Consider the following 22,846-nt stretch of genomic DNA (forward strand, 5'->3'; position numbering starts at 1 on the left):
GGATCTCTCAAGTACTCTAATGTTCAGCATTGCACATCTACAATTCATACTCCCTTTTTTCTTCAAATATCCATTGCTTCCAAGTTACTACCCAATACACGAATGATAAAGCACCTCAGAATGGTGTTTGTAGCAGCCTGTATGGCAGAAAATTACAAGAAAGGCACCAACGGCCAAAACCCAGAAAAATATCATTCCAGGTACTTCAACATCCATTTCTAGTCAGAAGGCACAGCACACATCTCTCGCTTAAAGTGCTTTCTCCCTTCTCCCTGCCAGCCCTTGCGTAGCTGAAACCAAGATGGTGACCAGGCAAGCTTTAACATGCTGTAGTTAGAATATCCAAACACCAGGAGCTCATATACAAATCTCTTGGGCCTAAGTCCTGAAGTTTAAAATGGAAAAATTTGCAATCACCAGGCTACAATCTCAACACTCCACCCTGACAACGTTTGACTTTACACAAAACTTTTTAATTTTCAAAATCTGAAGAGAATAAGTCCCACTCCTTGAAATAAGTATCAGTGCAAGATCATCCAGTCATGACAGTGATGGTGAACTACCTGTGTCAAAACAGAATCCTTATGTATTTATAATGAGACAGTTTAACAAGTTTACTGATAAACTAGGAGGACATCAATAACAACAAGTGGCAGCTCTGTACTTATCACAAGTAAGTGCTTGCTACAATAGGACAGTTGCTTATACATACTCAAGAGGCAAAAAGTAGGGCTTTGAAGTTGGATCTTCCTCAAGTATTTTGTAGAGACAAAACTGCATATGGAAGTTGGCATCAATGAAAAAAAGCAGTACATAACTCAAACTTGGGGCAAAGATTTATTTTTAGTCACCAACTGAGATCATGAAATGAAGGAAGAGAATTAGCTTAAAAAAACCCCACCAGTCTAGATAATAAGTAGCGAAGAGTGCTGGCTTGCAGCTGCCTAAGGTAAAGAACGAGGCTAAGCCTGACAACAGTGAATATACTCATGTGTCCCACTAAAGCAGTATCTCCTCTTCACTAGCCCACCAACAAATTATACAGAGCTCTGAAAGAACACACCTTCTTTGAAGCAGTTTTATTAGCTTTCATCCCTGCAAAGCTGTTTGAGGGTATTTAAGTATTTGAGATCAGAATTACTCTGCTACATACAGGGCACTTGCTTGCTTTCTTTCAGGGAAGGAAAGGAAAAAAAGGGAAGTCTTATGACACAAATAGTCACTAAAATCCTGAGGAAGCAGCAGTAGCTCCCTGTTGTCTACCTTTTAATCCCTAGTTTTCTCTAAGAACATCTTTTTCTAAAGCAGCCTGTTTTTCTTTATTCCTCATCAGTTAATATAGAGAAAGGTTGAGACACAAAAGGCTACATCATGTTCATCTGATCATGAGAAGCAGATGAGAGGTCTGCAGTAATGCTTACTCCAGATGAGATGCATGTATTAGACAAGTTCTGATCACACCACTGAAGTTGAAGGATCTTGTGATGATTCTTTCTTCAGTCCAGGCATTCGATATGTTCTATACAGGGCAATTAACTAAATCAAATCTCATTAGGACAAGACAAGATATCACATACTGCAAGACTTCAAAAAAGTTGTCCTTATTTCATGTATGCCATTCATCTTCAGTTGCCTGGGTTGTGTTCTGTAGCTTCTTTTGGACTAGTGTTGAGTAGAAGAGACAGTCCCTTAGGTCTAGCACATATAGCAATTCAGTTGCATTTCCACCATTGACTTGAATCAGGTTGTTCACTCAGAGCTCAACTGTGGTCTCGGTTCACTTTGTTGAATAGTCTGAGACATGCACCTTGTCTCTGTGGAAGAATCTTTTGATCCCCTGGTGGGCAAGTGAAAAGCTTTATTAAGTTGCAGTAGAGACTGAGTGGAGCCTACTGTCACAACACTTTGCAAAGGCTGATTGCTGTTTAAATCATTTAGCATCAGAGAAGCCCACAGATTTTTTTAAATAATCATTTGCAATGCAGTTTTTGCTTTCCACATCTTTAATCCAGGAGAGCCTGGCAGAGCTGACAGAATACAGAGCACTTGCATCATTTTCAAGTGAATGAAAGAAGTGAGTGTTAGCAGCCCTGATACCCACCATTTCTAAAATTTAGTTAATTCCCTCCAAAATGAACATGCATAGACTAGTTGAGTTATACAGCTCCAGCAAAGCCTCACTTATTAATTGAAAGGGGTAACTTATTTCTCTTGTGGAGGAGGCAAATAAATTAAAATCAAGGCATTAATTAGGACATTATGTAATCTTTACAAATGCCTGCACTCCTTAAGACAGTTTCCAAACTCTTGAATAGATGGAAAGCTGCAATATGTAAGAAAAAAAATACACAGGCTTTATGTACAACTCTACTGTGGTTTTTTTTTCCAGTAGTCCCTACTAAAGCCTAGCAGCTAGTAAGCTTAAGGCTGTGTAATAATTACAAGAGCTGCTGATCTTAGGGAAGATTATGATAAAGTAGTCTTTTCCCGTTACCAGCTTCAAAATTTGGAGGACACCATCTGGTCTGTCATCTCAAACAAGACCAGCAACAGTGACTTGGAGCCATATGGAAGAAGGCTGATGACTGAGAGGTTAGGTATTCTTACTGGTAGTTGTAAGGTGTAGCAGTACTTACATGGCAGCAGAGGACACAGAGGCAAGAAAGCCAGCAAGCAGAAGGAACACAAGAACACTTAGGATCGATGTAATGACAATCATGTCTCCACTCCTTCGACCAGGCCAGGTGTCAATTTTCAAGGGAAGTTTAACTAGAAAAGCATAGAAAGACTGTTCCTATGATCTATTTTTTGACCATGAACGCCCCTACCAAATAGGAGAAAGCTGGTGATTTAGGAGAGGCAAACTGATTATGTCTATACTTGAAGTCTTAGATGATTTATGGGAAACAGGTTTAAGATTCAATGTCAGCATTTAGAGTTTATAAGCTTTCCTCAGCAGTTCAGCCAGTATGACAAGTACCTGTATTACTGAGAAATGTCAACAGCACCAGATACCATGATATGCATCAAATCTGAAACTGCATGTACAAACTTTCTCTTTACTAAAAGAATTGTTCTGAAGTACACAAAAGTAGAGAATTATTCTATATTTAAGTCTGCTACTCCAATACTGAAAAGCTGACAAAATTGTTAAAACTTTGGGAAAGGACTAGGTGTTGCTCATGGAGCAATAGTGTCCTAAGGCAAGCACAACTACTCAGAAGATCTGAGCAAAGCCACAGACTTACCTCTTCTGGTTTTGATTGGATCAGACCAGAGAGTTTGGTCTTTCATGATACCTTCAGTGCTATCTAGCAACACATATTTAAACCTATGGGGAAAAAGCGTTAAATTAGGTATTTTAAATTTGAGCTTTCTTACCAGCATTTTTAAAGGTATTGGATTAGCTGGTCTGACTGCAGGTTTTGTCAAAGCATTAGATGGAGACAAAGGTAACTGACTATTTTCAGAGACCTTATAAAGAAAAAATAGAATTAATAATGGAAAAGCATTCCATGCTATGTCATGCACAGTTTGCTCTTCGTTCTTCTGAGCCTTGGCAGATGATAGCTTTCCAACAACAGTTTTTCCCAGCTTGCTATTTCCTGTTGTGAAGAGCCTCATTATTTAGGACAACAAGTGGTTTTGATTTCCATATGGAAGTCAAAGATTTTGTCCAACAATAGAGATCTTGGGCACTTTCACTGCTAGAGAAGAGTATTGAAGAGACAGGCCAGCGTCAGATTTGGCAAAGAAATTAAGTTTCCATTCCACAATAGTTTGAGTTTTCAGAAATGTCCTGAAGAGACAGAAGAGGCAAGACAGTTTTTGCAAAATTAAGAGCCGATAGTATTTTATTTCAGAAGTGTATTAGGTCTCCACAGCAGATGTGGCTCCATGTGACTGCCATTTTTACTACAGCTTTTAAGTAACTGGCAAGAGCAAAGCAAGTGTTTCGGGTAACGGCTGTCAGTGTGCCTGAATTCCCCAGATGGCCAGCTTCCCCAGACAACAGGGGTCAGACAAGTCTGCAAGCCACTGTGAAGACTCCAGTAACATTAGTGGCTTCCTGGGGCTGGAGACCAAGGAGAGCTTTGGCTTCCCAGAATCCCATCAAAACAAAGCAAGCAGAGCCAGATCTGTCTGCAATTTGGCAGAATCATCTTACACAAAATACATGGTGAATAATCTCAACATCATTTTCCAGTCAAAATCCTTTTCTACAAGCAGTTTCTCATCAGATGCTGTCACTGGATTACCTACTCCAACATAGGTATAGATTCAGCAGTTCACACATTGAATTTTCCTACTGATCACTGAATTGAACCTGACAGAGCTCACCACTGCTAGGGTACCACAGGGCACCATCTGCAGGGTGCTAGACCAAAGCCAAGCCATCTTCACAACTACCCTTGCAATAGAGCCTTTCGGTTAGGGACTGGTAATTCACATCATACCATTACAAAAGAACATTACAAACTCCTATTTTGCTCCATTGCTTCCTATTGTATTTTAAGAGCAGCAATCACCTTGTAAGAAATAAGAATTATACCTGTATGTTGTATCTGGTGCAAGAGGTGGGTTACAGACTGCTAGGAAGTTTGGGTCATACAAACATGTCCCATCATCCCCGACTCTGAAGAGGTATTGTTTCAGGACATCAGAAACTTTGTTGACATCTCCTACATCAGCAAATCTGGGAGGCGATGCACAATTGGGTACATCAAACAAGGCAGCTTTGTAAGGTCCAAGCTGCCCGCCACTTGTTTGTTGGAAGGTGCTGTCGAGTGGTTTGCCGCTGCTGTCAGTCACCAGGGAGCTTATTGCACTTGCTGCAGGAGAGATGCTTTTTAACAAGGCTGTTAGAACTACTTCAGCCCTTTCCATTCACCCTGTATTTACTTGGCAACTTGCTCTTCTACCCCAAAACACTCAAAAGGGAAACAAAAAACCTGCTACCAATTTGGCTGTGTAGTGATCTTACCCCTTCCTCCTTATTTGGTGATGAAGCTTTTTACACTTGTCCCTCAGAAACTGTGAGGGATCTATAGAGTATCTCAGAGCACTACTTTAGTAGCCACCCTCCCCAAATTCCTCTTTTCCAAGGAGAATCTGGTGGAGTAGGGGGGAGGGTGGCAAAGGCCATGCCACATGTGGCTCCAATAAACATTCAGTAAATGCTGCCATTTCAGATTTGATACTATAACCAAGGCAGAGTTCCTATAGAGTCACAACTCTCCCATCTCCTGGAACAGAAACCCTTAGACCTCTGGTCATGCAGCAGCTGGACGTCCCAGAACCACACAGTATACGGAGCAGTGTGTAGGAGCTGCATGAATGGATGCAGTATCTCCATTTCTGACCAGCGAGGCATGTCACTGCTTCCAGGCAGCATGCCTCAAAGTCTGAAAGTCCTCACAGCTTCAAGCAAAGTGTGAATCTGTGCCCAGCCCTAAAGCATAGTTTGGAAGCTCAGTTGCAGCTCTCAAACCTTCCCTGTTGCAAAGCCAAGGCATGAATCCCAAGACATGCTCCTGAGTTCTGCAACTGCAGGTTAAATTTTTTGAGAGCTCCTTCCAGCTGTTCAGTGGTGTCAGCAGCAAAAGAATGCCAGTTTTTACAAAGCCGCGGTACATTGTTTGGAATGTTTCAGTTTGGAAGCGTTCTGCTGTGCTCCTGGAGCAGAGTTCTTGCAGCTGCTTGGTCATGAGTTTTTAGCTATGATCCAATGCAAAATTAAACCTGTTTTAAAAGGGAAAAGTTTCTAGCACAGGTTAGAAATACAACTTAAGGGTCAGTGCTCAAGTTAGTTGAGCTCTGACATCCCTCTCTTCAATGGAAGCCAATAACATGAAAGCAAATACTAGCTAACACCTGCTCTATTCTTGGGCTTGCTTCCCCAAATTATACTTCTCACAGCTAGGTCTTACTGCTCTCCCAGTCTCCATCCACTTGAATAACTTAGCCTGGCTCTGGTGAGCAAGTAAGAGCTGATGCCTAAGCAAGTTCATTTTGTGGTGGTTTTTTTTTTTTTTTTGGGGGGGGGGGGGGGGGGTTAGTTGGTTCGTTTGGGTTTTTTTAACTTTACTAGGTTTACTAGCAACATTAACAAGAAGAGAGCTAGAAGTTACATTACTTCCTCAGAAATTTGCAAGACCCTCAGCTTTCTAGTATGCCAACACATTTCCTTACCAGCAGAGCTGAACATAAGGTGTTAAGAAAATTAAGTTCTCTTAAATTTTCCCTCTCCCTGCTCCAGGAGGCATCCAAGGGTGAGCCAGTGTGCTTCTCTGCAGACCAAAGATAAATCCAAACAAAATTCCTCCCAGTCTGCAAAGTAACAAGTTTGTGTCTGCTTGCCTTAAAAGCAGCAGAAGAGATTTCTCTGTATATAACCCCTTTTGTAGGGATTCATCCATCTGCATAGGAAGCTTTTGCCACAGAAACTGCAGAAGATGGGGTGGTTGAGGTAATTTCTAACACAAACCTTATTTGCAGGTCTAACTAGGTATCAGTAGCCTTTTATATAATTATAATGCACTTATAGTCTGTTTTAAACATATAAAGATGTGCACTTCAGTCATGGGATGTGTCTCAGAAGGCCATGCATTCACAATTGTCTATGTTAGCTGTATGGGATGGTGTCTCTGATTACGGCTTCTGCCTGTCCAAGGCATCCTCTTTCCACCTTGTCCAAAGTGGCAACAATCAGCAGTGGAAGTTTCAAGCCTGTTTTGTCTGTTGGTTGGTTTCACTACTGCCCCCTCAAGATCTCTTCTCGGTGCCTCTCAGAAAAGGAGGCTGCATACAGCCTTCAGGGGAGAAGGCATGATATAAGGAAGTAATTTGTTTCTGTCAGCTTATGGAGTAGCTCTAACTGACATTCAAAACAGTCTGCCAGAACTGCAGGGAACAGAGAAGGCAGTTCTTGGTCACTGCCAGCAATGTTTCATTGCCAAGCAGTTATGAAACTCATTTTATGAATGAGCCCATGGGACAGGCATCTTTGACCACAAGTCTAGCATGACTTACCTTTGTCTACAAAAAAAAAAAAAAGTAGTCTACCCTAACTATGATGCAAACAGCAGCGTTACCCAGTTTCTCTTAGCAGGTTTACTTAGGGGAATTCAGACTTTTATACAAGGCATTTGTGTTTAAACAAAGGTAAGGTATCAGACTGTGGACCACTTGGTTTCATCAGCAAGATTTGGGCAAAGGCTTATAGCTGATAGCGCTGCTCCACACCTACTGGGAGTCAGCTAGCACAGTACTAACACTTGCTATCATTAACCAGCCCCATTGAAATACTATGGTTATTTATATTTTGTAATAATACCCTAGACAAAACTGAGGCCAGAGGCTCGGCTTGTACATAGCTTACAGCTACAGATTTTTCTCTTTTCCCCCATTCAAACCCACTCCCATCAAACTGTGAAGAATTGCATGCAATGGCCACATAATGTAGTTATCTTCCAGAGAGGCATAATGCTGGATACTCACCTGTTTCCTTCATTGCATACAAGTAGATGGTGTAAGATTTATTTGGATGCAATGAGCTGTCAAACATACAGAAAGGTTTTTCTAGGGCAACTGTAGTAAGAGTGGGATTGTTTGTAGCAAGCTGAGGGGCTGCAAGCTGAGGCTTCAGGCTTTGATCTAGAAGAGAAAGTTACCAAAAAAGTGTATGAAAAATCTTCCTCCTCTCCCCCTGCAAGCTCTGACTCAAAAGGGAGGATCTGGCAGCACTAACAAACAACATTAAAGCATAAAAAGGGGATATGAACTGCAGCTGAGCAGGAAACAGCCTACCTGCCCTGTGAAAGTTTGAGAGTTAGGAGGTTTGCTTTAATGCAAAACGGGGACCCCAAGGATTTGGGAAAGGAGGCAAGAGACGTTGCTCCTCAAACATACAGGTCACATCACCTCAGAAGGTGAAAGGCAAAGCCTCATTATAGGGGATACTTGAACATCTGTCTTCAGGGTCCCACATACAGCCTCCCCCCTCCAGTGGCAGAACCAGAAGCGGTACAGTCAGTTCTCAAATCCTTTAGCTGTAAGGAATCTTAAGGTTTTTAAGACCAGGCTTGTTAACATTCAGAGAGAGATATAGCAAAACCTTACAAAAAAAGGAAAACTGTCTGGGAGAGGCACTGGAAAGAGCAAGTAGTCTTAGAATAAAGTTTATGTCAGATACTTCCTCCCTCTCCACACAAGCTCATCCCATCTCCAGTCTCCTGGGGAAGATTAACTAAAAACAAAGAGAGAGATTCAGCAGCACCTCCTCCTTCCCAGCCTAGCTGCAGTAGAGACACTTGAACAGTATTCCAGCAGAATACATGTTTGAAGCCCTAAACTCCCCTCCCAACACAGGTCTTAGAGCAGAGAGTTGACACCCAAGACAAAACAAAAAAAAAAAACCACAAGAAAAACAGAAAGGGAAGAGGTACAAAGAGAGGAGCAACAGGAAAGAAGAGACTGCAGATAGATGCCTCTTACCTGCACACAGCTGTCCCAAGCAGCAAAAGGCTAATACAACCCAAGAGCTGCACATGCTTGAGCCCTCCAGAAACCTGCCAGGAAAGGAAAAACAATGCTGGGAGGCAGCCCCCATTGAAGAGCTCCCAATTCCACTCCCTCCCTGAAGTCAACCACACCTACTCCTTTCCACAGGCTCCCTGTGGTTAGAAGTTATCTACTCCCCCCAGCACCTCCCTATATGCTTATTGCCCCTCCTGCTCAGATGTCACCAATCCCCCAGCTATTACTTGCTCCCAGGTGAGGAAGGGTGTTGCAGTTTTGATTTCCACCTGATAGTGGGCACCAGTGTAGTTCTCAATGGTGCTATGGGTGTAAAGAGTTTTTTCCCCACCTGCGTCATTGATAGGTGGCTTTGTTCTTCACCTTCTGTCTAAAAATTTTTGAAATCTCTCATGTAGGAAAAATTTGGAACTGAATATCTGAACCCTTCATCCAGGCTGCATCATGGATGGTTCTGATTCAGAGCTCTAAATTTGGGCAGCCTTAACAGAGGTTACAATTGCCTTCTGAATTGTGTTTCCTGGGTTACATCCTGAAAAACATAAGCTTTCTGCTTCTGGTTAACCCTAATGTGATTCAGGGCAACTACATGAAGAGCAAACCACTGGGAAATCTGAATCTGTCCTGTTGTACCAAATTGTTCAGCTGAGAATATTCTTGATGAGTAACTGCTATTATGAATGGTCTATTACGTAAGAGCTCAGATTACAAAATTATTAATCACCCGCTTAAAATAGGCTGAGGGGGAAAAATAACTATCAGCAAGATTTTACAGAATTAATGGGGCTAACATGATGTCACTGCAGCAACTCCAGATTTACACTAATATCACTACAGTTACATTACCAAATTCATCTCCTTTATGGGTATGCCATGGGCCCCAGAAATCTGTTTGAAATATGTAATCAAATTATTATAATGCAATTTCCTCCCCATATGTGTCTCATTTTGTTTCAGATTCTGCACATCTTCTTCAGTGTGTTTGGTTTGACTTTTTTCTCACACTACTTTTGAGGGAGAATATTGAATACAGGAGTTACCCTAGATTTGCACTGCTATAGGATAAGAATGAGTTGCAGTATTCCTTCTCACTCTACAATGCACTCAAACCTGTGCTGGCATTAATACTCAGATAAATCAGATTAAACCAGATTCTGTCTTTTATTCCTAGGAATCTGATTTTTAACATTTACACTAGGGGGGTTAGTTGTACAAACTTGGTACTGATCTGCTCAAGAATGTTTTGATCCCTTAAAGCACTATAATAATGCTCAAAACCTGTAAGGTTTCTGACTCCACAGTAAAAGCAGAGCTTAAGAACAACAAGATCTCTTTCTCCATCATAAAATCAATACTTTCTCCAAACAGTGATTCCTGTAAAATCAGATCCTGAATTCTTTACACAAGTAACCCTTCCAGAGCAATCAGTAGCTTTTTTCCTTTAAGACAGAAAATAGACACATTATTTGCCTAATTAAAAAAAAAAAAAAAGGATACCAGGACATACTGGATGGCAGAGAAAATGCAATATTCTATTTCATGGCATGCAAGCCATTTGCATGTACTACAAAATACTTTTTCAAGTTTTATAAGAAAGCACTGCTCCCTCATTCACTTTCTAAAGCATCAAAACAGACAACAGAAAAAGGTATCAATTTTAAAAATCAACAGATTAAGGCCCAGAATCACAATAAAATATTTAATTTAAAGGTAGCAATTACGTTTTTTAGATTCACAGCCATCAAACAATCAATTTAGCACTTATTACTCAGGCAAAACTCTGCATGACCTTCTTGGAGTCTTGCCTGGATGAAGAGTGTGGCAAACTGCTCTTTGGGCTACAGTAATGCAAACTGTTACTCACGCGATTCATTTGAAAACAGCCAGGAGTATGTCAATAGAGCTGCTCATCACAGAAAGTTAATCACCTTTCAAAGTGGCTACAGGATGACAATTTTAGCCATTATTTTCCATGACACTATTTTTTTAAGCCATCATGATTTACTTCGGTACAAGGCCATCTTGTGCTCTGGTGGAATTCACCAGCCACAATAAGAGGGATAACATTGCCTATGTTGCAAGATTTTAAAATTGTTGGGTTTGTTCCATGCTCAGAAGAATCTCAAACAAAGGTAGAAAATTAACATGACAATAAACTCTCTCAGCTCCATCTGTGCTGGCAGATGTGTCCTAAATTAGGACCAGATCTCATCCTTGCTTACACTTGCGTAAATCCATATTAACTCCACTGAAGTCAGGGGAGCTGGTCTGGATTTAAAGAATGTTACCATGAACAAACTAAACCTCAGTAAAATCACAGTGTTCCCCAAAGGAAGTGCAAGAGAAGAAATCAGTGTAAATTCCTATGTCTTCGTTTAAGCAACAATGCCAATTTTCTTGCTCTACGTTGCCTTGTGGGCAATTCTGGATTAATTCATAGAAGCCTCCAGAGTCAGTTTGGATTGATAGCTCTGTGAGAACAAAACTTGCCTGTAGCTTTGGCTTTCCAGGGCTGTGTGAAGCCCATAAGGGTTTGAGGAGGATGAGGCCTGAACTCCTGAAAGGCCGTGAAATGTATGGAACCCTCCAGGATCTGAAGTCCAAACCTTCTTTACATTCTCAGCTGTGGGCATAGTGGAGATAACCCTCCATACTCTGCTGTGCTCCATCTCTCTGGTCCACGACACGGGCTAAAATTTATGGGCCACTTACAAGCCCAGCTCCATGTAGAGACATTACAGTGTTTAATAAAGAGATTAAAAAGCATGGTGGTGACATCTACCAGTCAAGAGATAATCTAATCCAAAGGGTGAGGAAGACAAATAAAACATAGAATCCATTTTAAATTATTTTGAAGATCCTTACTAGTTTTCTGCATAGCTATTATTAGCTTGTAATTTCCTGCAGATATCCTGGTGGGTGTAGACCTTGAGGAATGGGCTGAAAAAGGAGACAAGTAATGCCTTTGTGAATTAATTTTTAAAAAGCATTCTATGAATATGGGACATCTGGACGAGGGTGCAGAGATGGTTAAAAAAAAGTTGATAAAACAGGTGATCAAAGCTTGGGATAGTGGTGGAGAGCTGACACAGTTAAAAAATGGGGAAGTACAGAGATGCAGCATTATAAAATATTGTGAAAGTGAGGACAAGCTGGAATGAGAAACAATGGAAATGTTTTTCCTTCTGTCCAGTCACTGTTCTTCAGACATGATCTGGCAGGAACTATAACCACCTCTACTGCTCAGTTTTGTGCACCATCTGGTCTGCAGAGGTTAACTGCAAGGGAAGCAGCTGTCATACTGCTGTACATCAGTCCATTTGAGAGTGGCACTGAAACCAAAAAATCTATTCAAAGAGGTTACTGGTCAGCTACTACAGACTTCAGAAGTGGCTGTTCTGGGGGCTGGTATTAGTAAGAGATTGTCATGGGCAGCGTCTGGAAATCCAAGCTATTCTGGCAATGGAAACTTTCATCTAATGGTAAATAACTTGCAGACACTACTGCACTGTATTTATATCATAAGGCTGCAGATAAAAGGGAGAAATTTCCCATTTATCCAGGGATAAAACTCCTCACTGAAGCAGGAGGTGAAATATGTTTTATGACATTTCTCTCTCTCAAAGTCTTCCCAGAATACTTCAAGACAGTAGGAGCTTCACTTCTCACAAGATCCACTGCACAAAGGCCACATGGATGCCTGGTACTTTTGTTCAGTTCTGAAATCTCTTTGATATGTCTTTGGCTTCCTGGAGAAGTATTTCTGTCCTTCGTTGCTGCCACAAGGAGCATTAACTTCTGATCATAAAATCTACACACCTATTAACATGGCCTCAGGATTTATTTTCAGGGTCTCTCTTGCTCCTTTCCTAGTAAAGTTCCTTTGCGTGTACAGATTATGAATCTCCAGAAGAGCTCTGCAAACTGCTTTGTTAAAAAGGGACCGGTGTGATGGAGATAAGCCCCATCCTACATTCACTCAGCCCAGGAACAGACTTATGTGCTGAGTGGGGGTCCCATCTGTGCACAGATCGGAGCAGCATGACTCACTGAGCCACTGATCTCCGTAAATTAGAAATCTTTCATGTGTCCATAAGGAAATAAGAAGGCTCAGTTAGAAAGATGAGAACTTGGAACTTATTCTATCATCTGGTGAGAATTAATTTTGTGCAAACCCGAAAGGACAAGCAGTGGAAACATCAGGAAGGGAAAAATAACTTTCTACTTAAGAAATCAGGGCCACACCCTTGTCCAATATAAATTGGCATGGCTCCATTGAGGTAGATTCCTTACGAACAGAAGAACCAGTCCTTCTTGCATTCCCCTGAGAAATCACATATAAGATCTTATCTCTCCAGTAAACCCCACACAATCGCAGAACACTGAAACATCTGCAGCTTGGAGGAGCTAGGGGTTCGAATGAAAGGCCTCTTTGTTACACAGAAGTTACTGTTTTCTTTGCTGAGGAAATGTCTTGCTATCTACAGTTATCTGCTTGAACTTTCATCTCATATTGTTAAGAACCACTAAGAAGTACTTCTTTTTATTAAAGTCCTGGGCTTATGTGATAGTGTAGATGTCCCTAATAACAGCAAGCACCATTTGCTGCAGCCTTCTCAGAGCTGCCCCTTGTGACGGATCATTTGTGCCAGGCAGGTCAATGTAGATTGGTCCCACGTTTCTTCACTTACAAAATGATACTTCAGTGAATCCACTGTTGGTTGAGGGGCTTGTTCCAAACATTAGTTATAATGAGGAGTCACACTGCTGCAGAAGAGGAAGAAGAGAAAGTATCTTTGGTAATTCAGACTGGCTGCATAATTGTGTTTCATACCTATGACAAAAGTAACCTGGCTTTTGATGAAGAACTAAGCAAAGATGGCAGGGGGTGGAGTTAATCTTCCTGGCCTGTGAACTGGCTACATTCCCTAGGCTGCAGTTTCTGTTAACTGGCTTTGTGCAAAAGTAACTTGACTGTGTTGGCATGACATGGGTCAATGCAATGACCCTTTCCCTGGCTGATGTGAGGAGGCACGCCTCCCTAGGCGGTGGGTGTAATCCTTCACCTTCATCCTCAGGTTGCACGTGATTATTTTTATAATGGAGCCCTTTTAGTTTAATTTTGCCAGGTAAATAAAATTTAGCTTTCTGGGTTTGCAAGCAAGAGTGAATTTTAATGACATGAAACTTGATTAATATTTGCGGTTCAAGAAGGATCTCTCTGTAATGGCTGAAGAGTAGGCCCTTTCCTCACAAAGATTTTTTTTAGGGCTTGGAATCCCTCTCTAAATCTAAAGTCCTGAAATATCACTTCATGAAGCCAGTTTAATACCCTTGAGACTCAGCTGAACTTTGGTGCAATTGCTGTGGTTTTATATGAATGTGAAGTACAATACAACGAGGCTCCTGTACTGATGAGTGTGCCAAATTCCACTGCAGTCGGATCAGGGTAAAAGTTTTCTAACCAAATGATGAATTGAGTTCATAATGTTGTAATTAAAGATGGAAAAAGCTTTCTGTTAGGACTTCCTTTACTCACTGAGTTGTAACGCACTAGCTAATTCACTGTTCCGGAAGGACAGAAAGTATATGCTGGTTTTGACTACAGTTTTTATGTTGTAGCTGAAATGCTTTATCCTAAATTCTGATAGATGCTGTTTGAAGTTAACAACCAGATAAAAAACGCCTAAACCAGAACTACCCCCTAAAAAGAAGTACATGAATCAGGTATTGCTTAGTCTGGATCCTCGTTCTTCAGACAGTATCACAGAAATGCCTCGTTCATTTGCCTTCCAAGAGGTGTAAAAGGGCTTCGTGAAACTATTCTGATACGCAGGTCCATGGTATTCATGTCCATGGTTCCAGTGCAGACTATGCAGGAAGATGGAGTAATCTGTAAGCGTAGGTACTGAATGCCCATCTGCTGCTAGTCAAAATTTATGTTCTAAACAACATCCATATTCCTCGTTACTTATGCTCATTTTGTTTGTTGTTTGATAATGAAGTCCTCTATAGAATTTGCATATAGGTTCCTACTGATAAAGTTTAAATGGCTCAGTTTCATGTCTGTTCCTCTTCAGTATTCAGAGGACATACTTCTGAGCAGTGACTTCTTTTTCAACTCTTAATTGAATGGAAGCCATGAGAACATGTCAAACAGGAATGCTGCCAGCCCTGTATTGAGTTATGTCTGTAAGTCAATGAGCAGCACCAAAAGACTGCTTTTTTAAGGAGTTCATTCTCATGGTTTGATAACATGATATACAGCAACTTCTCATGCACAAATACAGTTGGAATATGGCAAGAACAAGAGATTTGGGGAAAAAAGGATCCTGATGTAGTAAACCACTGTGATTCACAGTTGCTCTAGGAAAGGAAGATAAATGCTTGACCCAGCTGTGTTCGTGTGGTTTGTAGTTTAACACGACATTTATAGACTTTCAGTTTGCAATAGACTGAGATGCTTCAGTGTTTTTCTACAGCTTCTTTGAGATGATGTGCATAGTGGGTTTGCTTGGCAGTAAATATCTTTGGTCAGTGATTGAAAGTGGAAGAAAAGTCAGTCTGATGCTGTAGAAGGCATTTGCAAAAATACATCCCAGAATAATTTTTTTTTTACATTGAAAAGTGAAACAACCACTCGAGGAACAATATAAGAAAAGGAAGACAATGTTTATCCTGACTCATATGCTTCTGAAGTTCTAAGCTTTCAGCTGATACTAATGGCAAATATAAGTTAATAATAATTAATAATAAACAGGCAGGATTCAGTGTAAATAGCTGCTAGGAGAGGGATGCCATAGGTAAAACAATATTAGAATTTCAGCTATGCTGGTGTAAGTTTCTTTGCAGTCAACAGGTTTAAACCTAGAGCCCTGTAAAGGGAGATAAAAACTGAATGAGTAAATCCAATTATATTTATCATAAAAAGATTATATGAAAAAAGTAAGCATTGCTGTGACCAATGTCTCAATGAGGAAACTGATGCATGTTAAAATGCAATGACTTGACTGGAGTGTTACAGTAGTAACGAAAGCCTGTGTCTCAACTCTCATGGCTCCTAGTCCAGCATCTAATGGGCTGAGCTGACTCCACTGTAAGCTTATTTCAGGGGACTTTATGATTAGATATTTTTACTTAACCTGGTAGGCAGAAACTAATTTTTTTCTTATATAAAGGTATTTAAACCCTCTCTTTCTCCTCTTAATGGGACTCAGTGAGAGACTTTTTGTTGAAATCTGCCTGCCACTGCAGTGCACTTGTCTCAGCTCTCAGTTGTTAATTACTCCCTTAAGGAAGAGTTGTTTTGTGATTTGGACCTTGGATGAAGATCTAAAAGATTATGCATAGTTAGAGGCTCCCTCTGAAAGCAACCTATTTAATCTCTGTTTTTCAGCTGCCCACCTGTAAAATGAGAATAAAAATTATTCTGCTCTCAGCTTTTGGTATTGTCTATTCAGACTATATGTATTTGGGGAAAGAGTATTCTTTATTAACTACGTCCGTGTATTGGTTATTTTAGCCTTTAAAAGAATTATGTAATACAATTCACTGGTCAATTTTGGGCAGACATAGAATACAACCCTCAAACTCACTTTCAGTTTCCAAGCATTCCTGCACAGAACCTCTGGAAATAAAGTCCTCACGATACAGCTTGCCATATGTACAAGCTGTTGAAATAATTTAAATACATTTGGCTTCCAAGAGTGAATTTCATATGAACACAGTCTAAACAGATATTCCTGCTCAGGAGCTGAGACCCAGTTGGTTTTTTTTCATACACACAGCATTTTGTTGCATGACAGGGCTTGATTCTTGAGCAATTTGGTTTCAGTATAGCCACACACCAAGAGTGCAAACTCTGAAACTCAACGTTTAAGCTATCTATATATGGATATGCACATCCTCATAGACAAGCTGATGAAGAGCAGACCAGATAAGCGGACAGCAAGGTGGACTGAATGGCCGGGCTCAGAGAGCTGTGATCGGCAACATGAAGTCCAGCTGGAGGCCAGTCACTAATGGTGTACCCCAGGAGTCAATACCAGGATCGATACTGCTTAATATCTTCATTAATGACCTAGGTGATGGACCAGAGTGCACTCTCAGCAAGTTTGCAGATGATAAAAAACTGAGAGGAGTGGCTCATACACCAGAGGGTTGTGCTGCCATCCAGAGGCACCTGGACATGGTGGAGAATGGACCGACAGCAATCTCATGAAGTTGAACAAAGGAAACTGCAAAATCCTGCACCTGGGAAGGAATAACCTTCAACACCAGTACACAATAGGGCCAGTTGGCTGGAAAGCAGCTTTACAGAAGAGGAGCTGGGCTCCTGGGGGACAAAAAGTTAACCACGAGCCAGCAGTGTGACCTTGCGGCAAAGGCGGCCAACAGCATGTGGGGCTGCATGAGGATCATTGCCAGCAGGTCGAGGGAGGTGATCCTTCCCCTCTGCTCAGCCCTGGTGAGACCACAACTAGGATGCTGTGTCCAGTTGGGGGCTCCCCAGTACAAGAGGGAGATGGAGCTACTGGTATGAGTTCAGGGAAGGGCAACTAAGATGATTAAAGAATTGGAGCATCTCGCATAAGAGGCTGAGTGCGCTGCAGTTTTTTAGCCTTGAAAAGGGAAAGCTCAGGGGGACCTGATCAATGCATATAAATACCTGATGAGAGGGTGCCTATAACAAGAAGGTAGCCAAAGGAAGAAGCACATGGAAAGACAAGACCAAATGGATTTACTGGAGTCTGTACAAAGGGGCGCCCATCAGCAGTATAAACAATCAGCTAACTAAGAAGGAAAGGCTTTCTCTAAAACTCATTCAAATTATTTAGAAATGCTTTCTCAGGAAGGCTGCAATGCAGCATGATGTGAATTTGTTTTCAACTATACCGCAGTAAGGATAATCAAATGTCAGATTAGAAAATGCCCGTGTGGAGCTATATGGACCAAAACTGCTGTAATCTAGACCAGAGACCCAGCAGACTAACCTGATTCACAAAATCAGGAAGTGGAAAAAAAGTAAAACTCGTGGGTTGAAATAAGAATGATTTAAGAACTAAAGTAAAATAATAGTAAAATACTAATAACAACAACAACAATAATAATAATAATGAAAAGGAATATAATAATAAAAAAAAAATCCAAGAAAAGTGATGCACAATGCAATTGCTCACCACCCACTGAACGATGCCTGAGCAGCGATACACCCCTCCCAGCCAATTCCCCCCAGTTTATATACTGAGCACGACGTTCTGTGGTATGGAATATCCCTTTGGCTAGTTCAGGTCAGCTGTCCTGGCCATGCTCCTTCCCAACTTCTTGTACACCTGCTTGCTGGCAGAGCATGGCCTTGACTTAAGATAAGCGCTACTTAGCAACGACTAGAACATCAGTGTGTTACCAACATTATTCTCACACTAAATCCAAAACACACTGTACCAGCTACCAAGAAGGAAATTAACTCTATCCCAGCCAAAACCAGGACGAGTGTGTACAATTTTATTTGAGAACACATCTTTGCTCATCCTTGTCCCTCATGCAAAGACAAGAAGGAAGTCAGATCCTTTGTGCTGCTTTTGGTGATAAAACAAAAGCAGATGACTTTGGCATCTCATTTGCTATGCTGGTTTTGGGATTAATAGTAAACATTCTTACACAGTGCCTGCTAAAGCATATGTCTAGTACAAAAGTCCTGAAAATGATAATGAAAAGGTGTTAAATAGACTTTGTCAAATGCATAAGAGCTTTTCACTTCTTTCAGTATGGCTGTATTTCTTGTTCTACCAGACAGACCAGAATTGTTCATTGCTGTCTTCTGCATTTAAAATTTTTAAGATATTTTCCCCTATTTTTGTTGTTAAACATTCAAGAGAAAAGCATAGCTCCAGAAGGCCATTTCTGTTTGGTAGAATTATTAAGCTTCAGCACAGATAATTCTAGAGTAAGTCCAGCACCCCAGGTCATTATAAACATTAAGGGATGGTGTGCTATTCCAGCCTTAAATAATTTTAAAACTGGGAATGAAATAGACCCAATTTCTTCTTTCACTGCAACTGGTATGACGATTGTACTACCTGGTGACTGCATAGAGGTAATCACAGGTAATCAGTAAGTTGCTGTGATTTACCAGCTTCCAGCTTGTCAGCTGAGCCACATGAGCTGGATGTATGTGATCTCCCAGGCCTTTGCAATTGTGGAGTAAAATGAGTTAACTTAAATCACTTAACCTGTCATGTTTCATTACACATCTGCAGCAGTGTAAGAGCACATTACGCTGCCAATTATTGTGTATTATTTGGTGAATAGTAGAGCATTAAAATGGGGAAATTTGATCATTTGCAACTGTCTATATATATGGATCACAGATCAATCCCACTGGTATCCTGAGAGTGAAAAGTTTGAGCAAGCTTAATTCATTTCCTAGTTCTTCTAGGAAATCTTTAAAAAGGGATTACATTTAGCTTAGCACTCATCCAACCTGACAACTTCCTATCAATAGCTCTGCTATTTCAGTGTCCTGTCTAGTAGTGGCAAGACTTAAGCAGCTACAAAAAAACCAAAGAAAAGCTCCAAACTTGTACTCAGATCTCAACCTGGCAAAGCTTAATTTATGTCCTGATGCTTCTCTCACATGGCATGCCTTTTATTTGTTCACCTACTAGAGGGCTGCATTTCAGCTCCAGTTATTTACACATTTTTTGCTCTACTTTCCATTAATCTCAATTATTCTATTAACAAAGAATTGCGCATCTCAAGGAAGATTGCTTCTTATAGATCTTTATTCCATCAAGCTTTCTGTAAGGGCATTTATAGCTCAAAAAGGGCTAAAGTCTCCTCTTAAGAATCAGTTCTCCTAAATGCAATGGATGTATGGGGGACAATGTATTTAATGAGAACCATCCAGCAGCTCAGGCATTTGCAGCTGTATTACACAGCTGTAGTCCTGCTTGGTCAAAGCAATTTTTCTACTAAAAGCTGACTAGTGATACTGACACTGACATGTCAGAATTTGGAGAACATTTGTAATGCAGGCTTAATGTTATCATGCGTGGCTTTCTACATTAAATGCTAAAGTACCTCACTAATCAGGGCAGCAAAAATACATTTTAAAGTATATAATCCATCTAGTTTTATAACAAGTCATTGCCACTATCCCAGCTGTATTACCACATAGCAATACACATCTATCATCCAGGAGGATAGCATCATAAATCCAACATCATAAACATGAATACCACTTACAAAGCCAAAATGAGCCGAACCCAATGAAGCTACATAGATTTATATCAAGTGTTACATCTGTAGTGTCCTCCAAGCAGTAATCCCTCTTAATTGACCGTAGTCTCTCTTAAGTGTTCTGCAAACAATGAGAGGGAAAGACACAGGGAAGGCGAAGACAGAGCTGTATTTCCTCTAAAGAGAAAGGCTTGATGAAAGACATGATACAGCACGTACGTGAGGGAGACAGATTTCTCAGCCTGCATAATAGACTTCCATGAAAACTAATGACTGTCAGAAAATGAACCTCCTTCCATCCAAGAACACAGCATATATAGCACCATATATATAAGAAATGCAAGCAAAACCTTCCTGAAATAAAGCGTTACTCTGCATGCACAAACCTTTCCTTGGGGAAGGGGTGAAAAAGTGAAATGAACTGCACATGCCAGATGTTCTTTGTGCTCCTTGATGCTGCCAGTAATTCTTTAAAAAGGGCTCTTGAATAGGAGAGGAGAGAACAGAGCAGAACTTGCTGAAGAGAACTGGGGGAGAGAAGGTGGTGGAACAAAGATTTTGAAAACACAAAGTTGACAACCAAAGCAAAAAGCTCCATGATGTCAGAAACAAAAAAAGAGACAAAGCTCTCCATGACCAACATGAAAAGAAAGCCAGCACATACCGAGTCAAACAGCCTTTCTGTACCTATTTGTCAACAAATTACCTTACACATCCCAAACACAGTGACTTGCTCCTGAAGCAACAAGTAGAAAGCAGAGGAGCGGCAAAGACCTCCTAAGCAGCACGCCTGTGGCTGGCACTGCAGTTCCCCCGTGTCCCTTCCCACTGCCAGGGAGCAGAGAGCGGGTAACGCTAAAGCAGTGCTGAGCCTTCAGCCAGGCTGTGGGAACGTCACACATATCAGGTGGTGCTGAACAAAACCAGTGCTGCTGTAGGAAGCGTTTCAAACTTACAAGCTGGTAAGATGGTAAAGGAGAAAGGGCTTTTTTTGAAACAAAAAAGGAGAAAGTCGGAGCGGTAATCCACACAGAAGTATTGAGTTATAGAAAATATTCCAGCTCACAGCAAAGCAAGTTGCAAGTGCATTCATAGCCAAGGACAAGAGTTTGGAATTATATATACTTTTAGCTTGAAACCACAATCAGTAGTAGAATAGAAACAAAAACCTTAAAAGTTATTGGAAATTTTATTCTCTGTGCAGTGTTCCCAAATGTTGTACATCATCCAGAGACGTTGCCTGCCCCCTGCATCTGCCACATAGTTCAGAGACGGCTTCTAGGTGCCTCATGGCCATCGTCACTGCTGTCTGCCTGTACTCACACTGTCTCTCAGCATTTACCCCACCAGCTGGCACTGCAAGTCTGAGGCTCAGGTGTGTCCAAAGAGTTGCGGCAGGAGTGCCCTGGAGGTAGGGCAAGGACAATGCCAATGCTTCTTTCCAAGTCCTCAGCTTTGAGATCGGCTTTAGTTCATTTTAAATAGGGTAGTTTGTGAAACAGGTAATCAAAAAAGGTTTCTGGAGAAAAATCTGTGGTTAAAATAACACTGATGTCAGCCTTAAGTACAAATGGTGACAGCATCCTGTGATGGTGACAGGAGGGAATGGGTTACAAAGTATAACACTGGTAGGCAGGGTAAAGAACAGTCTTTTCCGCTGTCTGCAAATGATGTTCCAATGAATTTGTAAAAATAGGGAATTCAAACTATGTTGTTAATGGTTGAGAAATGATACTACACAATTTTTAATAGAATAATTTACTAATGATGAGTAAATGCTGTATGGGTGCTATTTATCTTTATTATTATAGATCCAGACCTTTCCCACACACACACTTAATCTTACCACAAGCTAAACTACAGTCAGCTTCAGGCACACATTTGTTTGAGCAAAAGCTAAGGAAGAATAGAGGGCTCTGTTTTGTTGTCCATCCTTTAAGCAAAGCTTCCTTTATTCCACAGAATACACATAGAGACATTAAGATGTGCTAATAAAACATATTAAAAGTAATATTAAGTCCTAAGGCAGTGTGCAATAACTTAAATTGTTATTCCAACAGGTAAATAATTTCATGGAATAATGAGTGCTATACTAATTATTTAATTACATTGGAGATCACAATTAAATGTCGAGAAAAAGTGTCTGGCAATATTACTCTAATGAGTTGCATTACATTATCTGTAAACAGAAATGAACTGGTTTTGAGTCTCTTTATAAAATTATTTCCTCTCCAGCTGTACCTCCCTACCCCCCATCCCCACCCCGCCTTCCTTTTATAACTGTTTGGGAATGCTGGGATAGATATGTGAGTTTAAGAAGAAATAAGAGTTCTCTGAAGTAGGGTTTGTAGCCCTTAAATTCATTGCCTTTTGAAATGAACCCACAGAGACCCAGAGGTCATCAGAATCTCTTCTGAAGCCTAGTTTTTACGTATAGCTTAGTTTGCCTAGTTTCCCTAACAGTTCCCCAAAGAGTCTTGCATTGTATGTGTCTGTGACTTTGTACGGATGTTGTTCACTGACATTCGTACGTGAATGTACCGTGCTCTGGTCCAGTGATCTAAGCAGCAGTCTGAAACTCAGGATTTGGGAAGGATCTCTTTGGTTAGATGATAACCAAAGAATATAATTTCAAGGCAGTTTGTATGTACAGTTTCATCAGTGTAAGGGTGAATTCAACATTGTCAGGAATGTAAACATACATTCTGTGAAGCTATATGTCAGAATTTGACCTTTTGCTTCCGCATCTCAGTCTGCCAAGGAATGGCCCTTGTTTGATATTCTTCTGTCTTAGAGGCATCCAGGGATATAAAACCAATGAAGCGTTTCATACTGGAATTTACTCTACACTGTAACTGCAGAATAGGCTAGTATCTCTCAGGAAAAATCACATATTTTCTTCCAAAAATCTTTTCTTTGAGTGAAGCAGTGACATCTGATCCAAAGCCTGCTAAAATGAAGAGTCCTGCGTCTTTGAAGAGATCGGAGTCTATAATGATTTGAAAGAAGTGTACTATAAAAGGCGAACTGTAATTCATCTTACCAGCATTATGAAAAGGCTCATCTA

General features: G+C 40.8%; 1 protein-coding gene across 6 annotated transcripts in view; it reads right to left on the minus strand.

Moving 5' to 3' along the window:
* Positions 1 to 1,048: 1,048 nt before the first annotated feature.
* The window catches only part of UPK3A (uroplakin 3A), a 66,534-nt gene continuing 44,736 nt past the window's right edge, over positions 1,049 to 22,846 (minus strand). For 2 of the 6 annotated variants that reach the window (XM_030041526.2, XM_030041527.2), the window contains 6 exons: positions 8,497 to 8,570; positions 7,501 to 7,656; positions 4,553 to 4,832; positions 3,249 to 3,331; positions 2,637 to 2,769; positions 1,049 to 1,837 (listed from right to left, as the gene is read on the minus strand). In XM_030041526.2, the coding sequence (XP_029897386.1) occupies positions 1,750 to 1,837; positions 2,637 to 2,769; positions 3,249 to 3,331; positions 4,553 to 4,832; positions 7,501 to 7,656; positions 8,497 to 8,551 (795 nt within the window). In that variant the 5' untranslated portion in view covers positions 8,552 to 8,570 and the 3' untranslated portion in view covers positions 1,049 to 1,749. The other 4 variants (XM_030041528.1, XM_030041529.1, XM_030041530.1 and 1 more) reach the window with 4 other exon arrangements.

This window comes from Aquila chrysaetos, chromosome 17, assembly GCF_900496995.4.
Source record: "Aquila chrysaetos chrysaetos chromosome 17, bAquChr1.4, whole genome shotgun sequence".
NCBI lineage: Eukaryota > Metazoa > Chordata > Aves > Accipitriformes > Accipitridae > Aquila > Aquila chrysaetos.